This window comes from Homarus americanus, unplaced genomic scaffold (genome assembly GCF_018991925.1).
Source record: "Homarus americanus isolate GMGI-L3 unplaced genomic scaffold, GMGI_Hamer_2.0 scaffold4896, whole genome shotgun sequence".
Taxonomy (NCBI): domain Eukaryota; kingdom Metazoa; phylum Arthropoda; class Malacostraca; order Decapoda; family Nephropidae; genus Homarus; species Homarus americanus.
This window is the reverse complement of record NW_024749657.1, coordinates 541,377-558,157: the sequence shown is the minus strand read 5'-3', so window position 1 is coordinate 558,157 and position 16,781 is coordinate 541,377. Positions and strand designations below refer to the sequence as shown.

Sequence of the window (16,781 nt, the reverse complement as noted above, 5' to 3'; positions counted from 1 at the left end):
AAACTCATTCAAGGTCATTAAACTCCCTTATTCAAAGATTATTTAAGCCTCGCCTTTAAATTAAATCATGAAACTGCTTATTTTTATCCGTTTCTCTGATACAATAAAAGAAAACGAATAATGTGTCGGATAACTTTGTTATTTCTTTATTATTGTTGTATGAAATAGCAATTATCTTACTTTATTTTAGTGTTAGTAAATAATGAACTTACTGCTTAGTTTACACTTATGCAGGGAGTAATACAAAGCTTTGTTCTGTCTCCATAATTGTATGATATATATTCAAAATTCTTAATAAGAGAAGTTATAAGTGTTAATGAAGGACTGAAAGTTAACAGTAAAGTATAGTATGAGCTATGCACATGATACTGCCCTTGTCAGAGATACTGAAGAGGCCTTAGAAAGGTTCCTTAACAGATTAGTGGAAAAAAGTGAAAATATGGTTTAAGAGTTATTGCTGTAAAGATTAAAGTAAGAGTTGCATACAAATTGGAAATAAATCCCCAAATAAAAATTATGATAGGCAACAGGAAACTTAAACAAGTGGAATTTTTTGTATTTGGGAAGTAACATTAGCTGTGATTGTGCGGAAGAAATCAAAGCAAGAGTAGGAAAAACAAAAAAAGAGCATCTAATGACGTAAAAGACCGAGTGAAAAGGGACATTAACTTCAATTTGAGTAAAAGGCGGCTGGTTTATATGTTTTATCCTCTCCACCACTGATCAGCTCATTAGCCGCTTGGGCGATCGGTCACGTCTCTGTCACACACTGTTGGCAAGTACTGGGCATGCACCGGCTCCTGAATGTGCCTGAACCTGCTCCAGTGTTGGTCAAGTCTGGTCTTGAAAGAGCTCACACTCGGTGCCGTCACAACACTCTCTGGTAGATTGTTCCAAGAGTTCACAGCTCTCACTCCGAAAAAGTTTGCCCTCACAGTTTTCAGGAGCTGCGGCTTCTTCAATCTTGAGCTGTGACCCCCTGTGGGCCCAGCGTCCGCCAGCTCCAAGTAAGGACACTCGACTGAGTAGTGCCCCTTGAGATGCTTATGTACCTCAATTAGGACTGTTGTATGGGTCAGAAGCGTGGACACTTCAGCAGTCACCAGAAAGAGGTTGGAGGTCTTTGAAATGTGGTGCTATAGGCGAATGCTAAGAATAAGCTACACTGACAGAAAGCAAATGAAGTAATAAGCTTTGCAAAAACTTCAAGAGAAATACTTGAAAAGTACCGAATAAGAAAAATCAAATACCTTAGTCATATGATTAGGGCTGAGGGGATAATAATTGAAATATTAATTAAAACAATTGAGGACAGGAGGGCCAGGGTAAGGCAGAGACTGGGACGAATAAATTAAATTAAAAACTGTATTCCCCAAAAGATATAAAATCTTGAAGGATTGGCAAAAACAGCCTGATAACGTTTAGAGTGGAGTACTGCTGTCGCCAACTCTCAGATATGAGGACGGTACTTTTGATTGATTGAGTGTACTTTATTTTAATTTATCCTCTTAGCCACTGATCGGCCTGTTAGCTGGGAGCTTGGTCACGTCTTTGTTAGGCACTGTTGGCAATATGGGCATGTACTGGCTCTCTGTTACGCACTATGGGCATGTACTGGCTCTCTTTACGCACTATGGGCATGTATTTGCTCCGGAATGTATCTGTACAAGTGTTGGGCAAGACAAGTCTTGAATGAGCTCACACTCAATGCCATCACAATTCTCCGTACTTGTGGCCACTTAACCTTGAGGATGTAACCTCTAATAGCCAGACCAGTAGAGAGCAGGAAAACGTAGAGTAATGAGTCGGATATCCGCTTGCTCCTGATTCGGAGTTAGCTTGGCATTGACTTTTAGTTCCGCAGGTATATTATAAACGTCTCTCTCTCTCTCTCCCTCACTCACACATTACTATCTACAGCACAGAAAGTCGGGACGTAACTCTATTCAGCAGTGCGTAGACGGGGAAGGCCAGCGAGAGGGGATGGGGGATTGAGAGGGGGAGGATGGGTGGCCCGGGGTGGAGGGTCTCGCACATCTCACTCGGGGAGCTGAGCCGGTGCCAGTCACCTGCTAACTGGCTCCTCGAGGCGTCAGGAAATCCCCGTTGTCTGGTTCATCATAAGGTGAAAAACTGAGGCGCCTAATATTCACGTGATCCAGAGACCTAAACATCATTGGTGGTCACAGTCAAGAAACAGGATGTGAACTCAAGGAAAATAAAATCCATTTTCAAATATTGGTCAACATCTTGTACACATCTCACTGGGGGTCGACTCACTCACACACGGCGACTCTTTATACGAGGCTCCAGTTCGACAGACCCCGAGCCCAGCCTAACCACGCGGTACATATCCTAAAAGGGCCCTCAATATTAATCTCACCTTATAATCAATAGCCAGATATTTTTAATGCCTTCAAGTACAGGTGAAGCCAACCAATAACAAATAAATATATCAAAAGAAGTCAAGAGATGAGATAGATATTTGACTTTGAACCATTAAGGTCATGCTGTGAAGTTCCCTGTGAAGGTCTCCCACCACTGCCATTGTCCATTCCGCCATCTCCTCCTTCCCGCCCATCCTGTATAATCAACGTCACATAATAATGACATCCTCGACCATCAGGCAGACCCCTACCCTACTCTCATTTACATTTCTCTCACCCCCTCACTTGTAAAACACATTCTCTCACAGCCAAACATCAGGTGACACCCCCCCTCCCAGTATCTCCAGACATCTGTGTTTTATGAATACATGTCCTCCCTTCACACAATTGTAACTTTCCCCTGACCTTCCTTACGTCCTCTCACCTTTTCACTGACCCTGACTTCTTCCTCTTCCTCTTCCTCTTCCTTATTCAGTTTTAATGTTCCTTTCACACTGATGGTGATGATGATGGTGGAAGATTAAAAATGAGGTGACTTGTCCCTCCTCCCCCACCGCTATGATCACTACGTCATTCAGTCTTTGTTACGGTTGTGGATATCATCTAACATTATGACTTCGGTTGTGATATCAGGTTATCAGTGTTATGCGTATGGTCAATGGGGATGGTAGATTCACTTAGGTAACAGAGGAACGTTACGAGAGAGAGAGAGAGAGAGAGAGAGAGAGAGAGAGAGAGAGAGAGAGAGAGAGAGAGACGATAATAACAAACGGGAAAAACTGCGCCTCTGTACCAAAACACTCGACCAATTTCACCTGAATGTAAACCGAAAGTAAACACTGTCTGGCGAATGGTACACCCAGCAGCAACAACAACATAATATCACTAATTCATCATAGATCAGTATTGTATATTGTATATTTGTTGGCTAGCCTGGTAATGGGTCGTCTAGTAATTGAAAAGGCGTTGGTTCGGGGTTGGCGATCGGAGACGGGGAACTACCGCAAGAAATCCCCGACCAGGCTGTGTTGTGCATAATATTTACAACTGCTGTGTGATTATTGGTATTATACTCGACTTTTATGGTACCAAACAGGGAGGTACTGCTGCCTGGGAAGATATTGGAGGCATACTGTGTTGTCTAATGGTAGACCCTGCTGCCATATGTGACCAAGTCCCAGGTTGATGATCTGACTTTCTGCTTCATTTACACGCAATTGCAGGGTCTCAATTGTTTCTCTTACCATTGACAACACAACATACATATATCGTTTCTCACGTTTGATCTTTTTTTTCATTTTTGTATTTAGAGTTCTTTATTATTAATATTATTATTATTATTATTACAGTCACTGTATTATTATCATCATTATTTTATTATTTTATTTTTGTTTGTTTTATCATAAATTTTATTTATTATGAATTATTATGACTATTATTTATAATTATTATTATTATTATTATTATTATTATTATTATTATTATTATTATTATTATTATTATTATTACATTTTCGCCCCCCAGGCCCCGATGTGGGTCAGTGACCTGTGTCCGGGTGGGCTAATCCCCGTAAAAAAAAAAAAAGGTCATTGGAGGTCTCCAACACAAGTCAGCTAAGGTCACCAACACAGGTCAGCTAAGGTCACCAACACAGGTCACCGGAGGTCACCAACACAGGTCACTGGAGGTCACCAACACAGGTCAGCTAAGGTCACCACAATAGGTCATATCACAGAGATAGGTGGGTGGGTGGGATAGTATTGTTTTGTTTATTTCTGGAGACATTCCCGTATTTCACAACTTTTTCTGTGTGTGGGCGTGTGTATGTGTGTGTGAATGCTTTGACGTCAATAAGAATGTGATATACCACTAATACCAGGAAAACAGGAGAGGCAGCCACGTTTTACAACTTCCATCTGACCGAACTCTGGATCTCGTGCAATCGCTTGGTGAAATGCTCTCACAAAACACACGTCCATATTCATAAAATTAAACCTTCCATTCTTATCTCTCTATCAGTGTATTCTGTTGCGGAAGGAACCATTGTTGTTTTAAGTCGCAAATATGTGTTTCTGATAGTATGATAAGGCATGACTTTCCGTTCTCAAGGCTCGAGAGTGACGCATGTAGTCCTTCGAGGTTGTAATAGGGATTCCCCGACTAGAGAGGTGGCTGGCGGAACTAGTACCATATTTTGTTTTTATTCTGTGTTTTGACGTGTGCCCATCAGCACAAAGTGTAAACATGAGATGGTGTACGTGTCTGTAGAAGTCGTGTAATGATAAGAGAGGATCAAAGTGTATCTGAGAGGCCGTATAATGAATAACAAAAGGGAACATTAATAGACTACTTGGTAATAAGAGGGAATTATTTTCCTAGTATTCGTGGACTGTGACCCCGAAGAAAAAGTCCAGCTCGTGTCAGTCGTCTCAACTCCATCGAAAGCTTCGGAGGTTCCATCTTTGAAGTCCGTAGAGTGAGGCATCCTGTGACGACAATAATACACTTACAAGTTCCAGAACGAGGGACACAAGTCTCAACTAACACTACCAGATTAATGGCAGCGAGGAGGCTGACACTCTGGGGGATGTTTGTGTTCGTCGTTAGTCTCTTGTCGGTGTTGTCATGGCAGTCATGTCAGGCATTGAGTAGACAGATCGTCGCCTGTGCGCCGTGTTACGTGGTGATCAACAACGACTGTGAGGCAGACTGGGCTTGTATCATGAGGTCGTCCACGGCGTCACCCGATCGCCTCCCTCGACACAGCTTCTACGGCGGGTAACTCACTCCTTCCTCATCTCCTCATTCCTCACCTGCCCTGATCATTACTATGAACAATGGACTAAAACCTCGACCAATCCCGTGACTCGGAGCACCCACTATCCTACAAGCTACACATAACTATGCGCCTCTACGCTAACCAACTCACTGTAAGCAAGTCAGCACCAGGTCGTGTTTACACCCATCCCCAGTGGGAAACATCAACGCATTTGTAAACAATGACCATTTTTTTGGACGATTGTATGATAAAAAATGGTCATACAAGCGAACAATGAATGAACAATGGTTATGTCAACTGAGAGAGAGAAGGAGAATGAGAAAGTGCCTCACATTCATGGATCGTAATATGTGAGGGAAAGTGAACAATTGTTATGAGTTATGCGAGGAAATTTGGCGTCGCTGTGAACAACGAAGAACACAGAACAACGTGATGAACAATGAAGAACACAAGAACGTGATGAACAATGAAGACCTCAGAAGAACGTGATGAACAATGAAGAACACAGAGGAACGTGATGAGCAATGAAGAACACAAGAACGTGATGAACAATAAAAACACAGAAGAACGTGATGAACAATGAAGAACGCAGAAGAACGTCGTGAACAATGAAAAACACAGAGAAACGTGATGAGCAATGAGGAACACAAGAACGTGATGAACAATGAAGAACGTCGTGAACAATGAAGAACACAAGAACGTGGTGAACAATAAAGATCACAGAAGAACGTGATGAACAATGAACAAGTGGAATCTTCGTGAATGAAGAACGCAAGAAAATGGGGCGAACAAAGAACAAATAAGAACAGATGATCCTCAGGTGTTCATACCAAAGAGCAATTACAATAACAAGAAAAATATAAACAAGGATATAAATAATTACAAATAGAACAAGAAGAACAAGAACAAGTAGATGCAGAACAAGTAGAACAAGAACAAGAAGAACAAGAACCAGGAGAAGTAGAACAAGTAGAATAAGAACAAGTGGAATAAGTAGAAGTAGAACAAGTGGAACAGGAGCAAGTAGAACAAGAACAAGTAGAACAAGAACAAGTAGAACAAGAACAAGTAGATGCAGAACAAGTAGAACAAGAACAAGTAGAACAAGTAGACGTAGAACAAGTGGAACAGGAACAAATAGAACAAGAACAAGTAGATGCAGAACAAGTAGAACAAGAACAAGTAGACCCAGTAAAACAAGAACAAAATAATTTGAACAAGAAGTAAAGGAACACAAAAAGAACAAAAACAAATACAAATGGAACAAGAACAACAAGAACAGGAAGAAGAAGCGAGAAGGTTATTCTTGCTTTATACAGGAGCGTCAGACAACCTAATGTCAGCTGCTTTCTTCTGACGTTCACCTTTGGGGGTGTCAGCGCTTCCTGATACCCAGTTGCAGGGTATCAACACCTTCTGACATTTATCTGCATGGTGTCAAGAGTTACTGTCAGCTGGAGTGTGTCAAGAGTTACTGTCAGCTGGGGTGTGTCAGGAGCTACTGTCAGCTGGAGGGTGTCAGGGGTTGAAAATATCATCTACACTCTTCGAGGTTCAAATAATCTGCTTCGTTCAGGACAGGTCAGGTCAAGTCAGGTCAGGTCAGGTGTATTTTCAAGTCTTTTATTTTACAGTGTGTCTGTCAAATCTATTATTATTATTTATATTATTATTTATATTATTATTATTTATATTATTATTATTATTATTATTATTATTATTATTATCATTATTATTATTATTATTATTATTATTATTATTATTATTATTATTATTATTTTGTGATGTCAAAATACAAAAAGTCATATCAATTGGGCATTTCTCTTCAGCTCTCTATTCGGGACGTTTGTAATTAAGAATATATTAAGAATGTGTTAAACTGTAATATCTGGTAATATTCTTTATATGAAGAAATTTATGACGATATTTACCGAATGCAATGTACCTGTATATCGAGGCCTTGAAAAAAGTCTGCTCATATTTTTATTGAATATATATATCAAGATCTGGGCTCTCTTTTTCGATGACTGTGTATTCCTCTCTTAAGTGCGTCAGTAATGGAATGTGACGTCAAGAGTGTACAATGTTTATAGTATGATGCTGTTTTGTTTTTCTAGTTTAAGTTAGTATTGACGATCGACCCCCAAGTCTTGTAAATGGCATTCCCCAACTTTACGTCTCATATCAATTAAATTTCTCGTCACTATAGTTTCAAAATACGAGATATAAGAGATAATATTCCTAGTATCTCTCTAAACTTGGAAATGACTCAAATAAGAGACACTCTTACCTATTGGAATATGTTAAGGTAGTTTCTATACATGTTAACTCATCTCTCTCTCTCTCTCTCTCTCTCTCTCTCTCTCTCTCTCTCTCTCTCTCTATATATATATATATATATATATATATATATATATATATATATATATATATATATATATATATATATATATATATATATATATATATATATATATATATATCATGTAAATATGTTGTTTCCATTTTCCCGTGTGATTTTATCAATATATATATATATATATATATATATATATTGTTACGAACCACGCCATCTATTGGCCTGATCTACCTACCCAGCACTACGAACCACGCCATCTATTGGCCTGATCTACCTACCCAGCACTACGAACCACGCCATCTATTGTCTTGATCTACCTACCCAGCACTACGAAACCACGCCATCTATTGGCCTGATCTACCTACCCAGCACTACGAACCACGCCATCTATTGGCCTGATCTACCTACCCAGCACTACGAACCACGCCATCTATTGGCCTGATCTACCTACCCAGCACCACGAGCAACGCCATCTAGGGACGAGACACGAGTATGACTCGTCTTAGTTACCACTCCGGGGTTTCCCTTCTCCATATCCTGGTTGTTGCGTCTTCTTCGTCAACTCCAGTTCGATGAGAGTTCAGTTTACTCTGGGAAGTGACCACAAGATCACCTATCCTGGAAACCTACGGCACAGTGACTACCTACCGTCTTCTTCAATACTCAGCCTTACTCGTCAGCCATCTCAGCTCCACACTTAGGTATTTGTAATCTTATATTGCCTCCCCGCCTCCACCTTTCTTCAAATTATTGTATGTTGTATAAATATGTATATACTGTTAATGTTTAGGTTAAGTATGGTTAAGGGTAAATTATAGAAAGCTGAATATTTTGTTAAGGAATTTATGATACTTTATTATACACAACAAAAACTCGCATCATTTGTCTACCCTTTTATAGTCTGATTGTCTGTTTTTTTGTTGTTGTTACCTGTTGGGATCTGGGTAGACCTTTAACTATATTCTAAATCCCCAACTCGTAACAATATCTTAAGCCATTTATGTGTGTATTTCTGTTATGTTGAATAAATCAAACTATTTTATAGTAATATTGAACTCTTGTCACTCACCCTCACCTAACCTAACCCCCCAGGTAACGTTAGGGTGTTTAATAATCAGGTGAAATAAGCTGGGGTGGCTAATCTACAGGTGAATCCTTAAACAAACCACAAATGTCTTGGGGAAAATAGACAATAACGAAGGAAATAATAAGAGTCATAAAGAAAAAGTCTTAGTAAATAATGAACTTACAACTTAATGGTGAGACAAGGTTGTGATAAAGAAAATAAAAGCTAATGGTAGAGTCATATTAGACCATTTGCTAGACATACTATGTTGTTATTACAAAGATTGAAGTAACTTTAAGGAAATGGCCAATAAATTAATAGAAAAGGAGAAAGAAAATGAGTTATTACTACATAAACTAATGTAATAATAAAAATTAAATCGAGAAAAAAACACAACTGTTAAATCGAACGAGAAACGTGAACACAGAGTGGACGCTACCACTTGAAGACATGATGCCTGAAAGAAAAAAGAAAAAAAAATTACACTGATAAACAAACCAATAAAAAAACTATGAATCACTGAAATAATGAGAAAAATACTGAAACTGTATAGATTAATGGAAGAATAGAAAGATATGTAGGTAATAGTGGATGAAAATGGAGGCAGAAGAGACGGGGGAAGAAAGACAGAGATTGGGATGATTGAATAAAATTGAAAGTTCTCTGGGATACAAGTGAAGGCAGGAGAACCAGGTGAAGACAGAGACTGAAGACTGAGTGAACACACAGACAAGGAAGATGAAATTAAATTGAAAGCTCTCAGGAATATTTCTTAAGAGTAGTGGACTGTGGTCGCCAACCCTCAGGTGTGATGTTGTTTACCTAGATTAATTAATTATATTTACCTTAATTAATTAATGATATTTACCTGGATTAATTAATAATATTACCCTGGATTAATTAATGATAGTTACCTGGATTAATTAATGATAGTTACCTGGATTAATTAATGATATTTACCTGGATTAATTTAATTTACCTGAATTAATTAATGATATCACCTGGATTAATTGATTGATACTGACGATGAAACACTTAAGTAACACGGAAGTAGGAAACTATTGGTATATTGACGCAGGAAGACTTGAGTAACACGGAACAAGGAAAGGAAAGGCGGTTTATTGACGCAGGAACTCAGATCACCATCACCTTGCTACTAATCCACTGGCAACTCCACCCACAGCGGTTGCCTAGTGAGAGTTTCACGATAATAAGGAAAATCAGGTGCAAGGAATTTCAGGTGTACAAAAATTTTCCGCAAGCCAAGTGGGAACCTTGATTTGTTTTCGTTCGATTTCGTAAACTTGTTCCGCTGTTTTCTTTCGTTATGACTACGCTGTGACGATATAGTTTTTTATGTGTATTTATTTATTTATTTATTAAAGAAAATATTTGCAGTTTGGTATTGTTTTTATTTTATTTTAAGTTAAACCTTCGATTTGTCTCGGTGTTTAAACAGTGTGGTATAGAAATAATATACTCTCTCTCTCTCTTTCACACACACACACACACACACACAAATATCTCCAATTTTCCCAAGGTAATTTATTTCTGGGCTTTGAAAAATAAATATTCGGTCACTAATCGGTCGGTCAGTGGCGAGAGGTGTTGGGAACTAAACCTAACTTAACCTACCGTAACCTAACCAAATGTAACCTCCCCTCCTTATAGGGTCTCGCTAATCTCCAGAACCTAACTTAAAATAACTTAAGCTGATATAACCTAACATCTCCTTAACATAAAAAAGCTTAACCTACCAATAAGTCGAGATTTCAATGCAGAAAATCGATTCCAATTACGGTTGATTTACGGAAATGACTTGTCTTACCAAATACACTAGTTTACCATAAAGCTTTCATTTTCTCTCATACTAACACATACTAATGGGGTAGACTGATCTAATTTATATTTTTTCATTTATATTCGTTTTAATGCGTTTTGGAAAGATGTTTTGCGTTAGTTTTGCCTCGTATATGGTGTTAAGTTAACGTAGCTTGCTGAGGCAGACTTTTAAATGCAGTGTTGGTTTGATTGTATTTTTTTTGTCTAAGTCAGCAAATTTAGGTGCACCCTTGAGCTAATCTAACTTGACTTAACTTAACCTAATTAACTATGCCAGCTTAACCTAATCTATGTTAACGTATACTATTTTAACCTAACTTAACCTCAACAAACCAAATTTGATCTAATGTTTCTTTATCTAATATATCATAACCTAACCTGATCTTACCTAACGTAACATAACTTGGGGTCCATTAAGACTTTGGGCCCATTAGGACATTAGGACCCATTTGATCACTAAAGCCATCCTCACACGCCGGGCACTTGAGATTCGACCCCGTGACTCGCGTGCCACGGAGTGATGACAACACCTGTCGGCCACAAGCAGTGAAAATTGACTAAAGAAACTGGTTTGGTGAGGGACTGGTGCTGGAGAGAGAGAGAGTTATCCCTTCTCCTCCATCTGTCCTCCCTCCAACTCTCCTCTATTCCTCTCTTTCCTTTCCTTCTTCAGTTTCTCCTTCCTCATTATTCTCTACTTCCCTCCCTCCCTACCTCACTGACTCCATCCTTTACACCTTTCTCTCCCTACTTCCCTCCCTCCCTCTCTCCCTCTCTTCCGTCGGTCTACTCAGAGGTCCCACAGAGAGGCCAGCCAATTCGACTCAGTAACCACAACGCATCAACATATTAACTGAATTATGATCGTCTTACTGAACTATTGCCAGTCAGGGAGGTGGGGGAGGAAGGGGGAGAAAGAGAGGGGAAAGGGAGAGGGAAGGAAGAGAAAGAGAGGGGAAAGAGAGAGGGAAGGAAGAGAAAGAGAGGGGGAACGAGGGAGGGCAGGAAAAGAAAGAGAGGGGGAAAGGGGGGTGGAGAGAGGGAGATGTAGAGGAGGAGAAAAGAGAGGAAAAAGAGAGAGGGGTAGAGGAGGAAGAGAAGGAAGGAGGGAAGGACGAGGAGGAGGAAGATGAGGAGGAGGAGGAAGGTGAAGAGGAGGAGGAAGATAAGAGTAGGAGGAAGAGGAGGAGGTGTTCCCAGTGTCATATATTGTTTGTCTCACTCAACCAGGAGTTTTTACCGCCCAACTTGGTAGCTTAAGGTGGGGGGTGAGGAGAGGAGGGGGTGAGGAGGGGAGGGGAAGGAGGAGAGAAGGGGGCAAGGCTTCCCTCCCTCACCCCTTTCACCTCCTCCCTACCCCAGGCTTCTTACGTTCCCCTTCTCCCTGGCCTCTCGTCTCCCCCTTCCCCTCCTTCAAACTCCTCCCTCATTTCTACCCCTTCTACCTCCCCCTCACCCTCCCCCTTCTACCTCCTGGTCCCCCTCCCCCCCTCCCTCTTCTCTCTCCTGGCATCTAATTTGCTCGTGAAACTGCAAAGTTGGCAGAGTCAACACGTGAGGAGGCATAGTAAGAGAGAGAGAGAGAGAGAGAGAGAGAGAGAGAGAGAGGACATGATCGCAACACCTGGAGGTCACTTAAGAGGTCGTAATTATCAGAGATGTGTGTGTGTGTGCGTGTGTGTGTGCGTGTGTGTGTGTTCATTCTACTGGTGGAGGTTAAAGGGAATGAACCGGGGCCCATTAGGACTAAGAGACCATTAGGACAAGGGGCCCATTAGAACTGAGGACCATTAGGACTAGGGCCCATTAGAACTGAGGACCATTAGGACAAAGGGCCCATTAGAACCCATTAGAACTGAGGACCATAGGACAACCATAGAACTGGGGACACAGGGCCATTAGAATGGGGTGGAAGGGACTGGACCATTGGGACAAGGGCCCATAGAACCTGAGAGGACCATTAGACTACCCGTTAGGACTAGGAACCATTAGAATTTGGGCCCGTAGGACTAGGGCCCATTGAGGATTAGGGCCCATTAGAACTGAGGACCATTAGGACTAGGGCCCATTAGGACTGAGGACCATTAGGACTAGGGCCCATTAGGACTGAGGACCATTAGGACTAGGGCCCGTTAGGACTAGGAACCATTAGAATTTGGGCCCATTACGACTAGGGCCCATTAGGACTAGGGCCCATTAGAACTGGGGCCCATTAGAACTGCGGACCATTAGGACTAGGGCCCATTAGAACTGAGGACCATTAGGACTAGAGCCCATTAGGACAAGGGCCCATTAGAACTGGGGCCCATTAGAACTAGGGCCCATTAGCACTAGGGGCCTATTAGGACTAGGGGCCTATTAGAACTAAGGCCCATTAGGACTAAGGCCCATTAGAACTGGGGCCCATTAGAACTAAGGCCCATTAGAACTGGGGCTCATATGACCTTGAGCTGTAAGGGTGAGGTGGTGTTTATGCCTCGACTCGGGTCACCAGGTAGGAGGAGGGGGGGGAGGAGGAGCTGCATGGTGTATTGCTTCAGTAATTGTGACACTGTACCTCCCTCCTCCTCTTCCTCTTTCTTATAATATCCGAGCAGCATAGGACTCGGAGCAACGGATTCAAGTTGGATAAGTTTAGGTTTAGGAGGGAGATAGGAAGAAACTGGTTCACAAATAGGGTGGTGGACGAGTGGAACAAGCTTAGCAACTTTGTAGTAAGTGCGGGAACTCTGGAAAGTTTCAAAGGAGGCTAGATAGATTCATGGATGATAGAGAGTGGTAGTAACTCTCGACAGGAGCTGCCATGCACAGGCCAACCGGCCTATTGCAGACTCCTTATTCTCTTATGTTCTTAGGTTCTTATGTCCTCCTCCTCCTCCTCCTCCTCCTCCTCCTCCTCCTTCTACAGCATCCCACGTTACCATGACGACCAAGACTTGATAATCTCCTTACCGCCTCCCACTACCCAATTAGCAGGCACCTCTCTCACGGGTACCTCTCACTCACTCACTCCTGTATGCCTTAAGCCCCCGAGGGAAGTGTCCAAGATGGAATTAGTATCACATCTGCGTCACCAGGACAATGTTGATATATTTCGTGTATATACGTAAAAATATACCATATATCGATAACAAAACGGAAGATTATATCAATGATTCTTATCTAATTGACCATATTCCTGAGTACTGCTTCTCATTTATCGTATTATCTCTCACTTCCGGGTAAGAGGGAGATGATGATAGCAGTGAGACATTTATTCCTCTATGGTAGATATTTTCCCCCGTCAGAGCCTTCAGAGAACGAGAATTTTCCACCGTCTGAGAACTTTCTTTAGGGAAAATGGTGAGAAAATTGGAGCTTTTAGGGAATTATGATATTTTTTTATTATTTGGTTTTATGCATTCGTATATAGCCACACACACACACACACACACACACACACACACACACACACACACACCATATGGTCACATAATTTGATAGGCGGGTCCTGCCCTTCTGGACACTATCACCCAACACCACACACCCACGATACAGTGAAGCCTCTGTTTAACGGACGATATATAGAAAGTCCGTTATATCGAAAGGTCTGTTAGATGTGAAGCTCCTATCAAACGAATCTAACCTAACCAAACAAAACCTAACGACACAGAACCTTACACCAGTCGAGTCACAGACCAACACCGCAGCCATTACTCTACCAAGCATCAATTCCTTCATCATCATTTCTCACCTGAACAAAACTAATTCCTTCTTCCAATAAACTTAATCTAAATTTGTGGGGGTTTTTATTGAGAAAGAATCAAATATATTTCTCTAAGCCACGAGTACAATGTTTATGATATCTAGAGAGGAAGGTCCATTATATCGAGGTTCGGTTAAGTGAAACCTCTATTTAGCGGACTATTTGGAAGAAAAGTCCGTTATATCGAGGGTCCATTTGATGTGAAACCCACTCACCGCCCCCTCCCTACCCCACCCCTCCCCTCCCTCTACCCTACCCCACCCCTACCGCTCCCACTATCCCACTCATCCCCCTCTCTACCCCACCCATCCCCCCCCCCAGGTGAGTGACAGACACGTCCAAAACAAGTAAATGAAACAAGTTTGGTCACTCAGCTGTGGAGGAGGAGGAGGAGACGAAGGAGGAGGAGAAGGAGGAGACGAAGGAGGAGGAGGAGACGGAGGAGGAGGAGGAGAAGGAGGAGGAGACGAAGGAGGAGGAAGAGGAAAAACAGGAGACGAAGGAGGAGGAAAGGGAGATGTAGGAGGAGGAGAAGAGTTCACAGCCCAAAGTAAACACAAAGCACAAGGACGAGAGAGAGAGAGAGAGAGAGAGAGAGAGAGAGAGAGAGAGAGAGTAAAAATAAACCGAAAATATCACAACAGGATAACTAACATCCTCTGACGCCACACACACACACACACACACATATCTGCAAATTTGGTAAGAAGCTTCTACACCATCCTCGACACCGGCTCCTACTACCACCTGAGATCCCTAGCCCGAGAATTGCTGTTCGACACCACAACCGCATCCAGCCCATACGTGCACGAACTGATCGCTATAAGAACAGCCCAGTCCCAACCATTGTAAAAATTATCGATAACTTGTAATAAACCAGTGTATTCACTCCCAGTAAATACTACTTCTTGCACTGTCACTATGTTGAAAATGCCCGTGCTTTTCCCCATCTAGTTATTATGTCTTATTTGTGTCACTTATGTTACTTGTATATTATTTGTAATTCGAAACCCATTCCCCAAATATGTAACTGTATATTTTCAGCCTTCTGGCTGCCAAGCTCTTTCAATAAACCGTTAATTATTATTATTATTATTATTATTATTATTATACACACACACACACACACAAACACACACACACACATACACTCACACACACACACAAACACACACACACACAACGCTCTCTCCACCCTGGAAATGTCATCCCTCAGTGATCACCACCACGCACTAGCAGGGTTTGGCAGTGGACTACTGCACCACCCTCGGGGGACCACCTACTGTCACCTGTAGTCCCCCGCCCATCATGCGCAGTCCGCCACTACAACAAAATTCAGCCCATAAGAGCCCGCACCGATAGATATAAGAACAGCACCATCCCATCTATTGTTAAAATAATAAACAGCTCCTGATTTATGTACTGTACAGCCCTGTAAATGTATTCAACGCATATCATTATGTCTAAGACACACGTAAGTTTGTATATTTTCAGCCACCGGCTGCAACTCTATTAATAAACCGTTTATTTTTATTATTATTATTCCGCCATTCACAAGTCATTATTTTCCTCCAAGATGAACTGTCAGACGTACGATTCACAATTAAAAATAAACACCATGAATATTCCTGTTTACTCTATAACTTCAGTTTTTAGGAGCTTTAAGGTATATACTTATTTACCTCTGATGTTCCTTAATATGTTGTGGGAGTGTTGTTTATGCTGTGGTTGTCGGAAAAGGGAAATCTTAGCTTAACTCGTCAGGTCTTACCAGAATACTGAAAGAGTCTGAGGTGGTGGAAGGTGAATATAATCCTTTTTAGTTTAGAGACGCTACCACAACGACTGGGGAGTGAGGAGAGAGACGCTACCACAACGACTGGGGAGTGAGGAGAGAGACGACCACAACGACTGGGGAGTGAGGAGAGAGACGCTACCACAACGACTGGGGAGTGAGGAGAGAGACGACCAAAACGACTGGGGAGTGAGGAGAGAGACGACCACAACGACTGGGGAGTGAGGAGAGAGACGACCAAAACGACTGGGGAGTGAGGAGAGAGACGCTACCACAACGACTGGGGGAGTGAGGAGAGAGACGCTACCACAACGACTGGGGAGTGAGGAGAGACGACCAAAACGACTGGGGAGGAGGAGAGAGACGCTACCAAAACGACAGAGAACCACAACGACTGGGGAGTGAGGAGAGAGACGACCAAAACGACTGGGGAGTGAGGAGAGAGACGACCAAAACGACTGGGGTGAAGAGAAGGATCAAGGGGGTGAAAATACGTATTGTGTCTTGCTAAAGTGTCTTATTATCGTTTCGGTCATTCACCGACTTTTAGGATTCCAAGTTTTGAATCAGTAGTTGAGATACGATGACACTTCTGCTGTAGCGTTTCTTCCGCCCATAAATTCTTTCACGGAGAATCCCGGAGAGTTCCTGCTTGTTCGTCTGTTGGTGATTAGGCTGAATTACGCATGGGCTAGAGTCTGACACATGCGCAGTTGTTCTTTGGAAGAAACTGACATGTTAATTGGTGGGTTTGATTTTGGATCAACCAATCACAGCTCAGTATAGCCCCCCCCCCCCTCGCCACGAC

At 41.9% G+C, this 16,781-nt stretch overlaps 1 protein-coding gene across 1 annotated transcript in view; it reads right to left on the bottom strand.

Moving 5' to 3' along the window:
* Positions 1-10,846: 10,846 nt before the first annotated feature.
* The window catches only part of LOC121853461 (putative protein TPRXL), a 16,511-nt gene continuing 10,576 nt past the window's right edge, over positions 10,847-16,781 (bottom strand). Inside the window, exons 2-3 of the mRNA XM_042347605.1 lie at positions 13,649-13,761; positions 10,847-10,963 (exon numbers count right to left, since the gene is read on the bottom strand). Of these exons, the coding sequence (XP_042203539.1) occupies positions 10,847-10,963; positions 13,649-13,761 (230 nt within the window). The remainder of the gene's footprint in view (positions 10,964-13,648; positions 13,762-16,781) is intronic.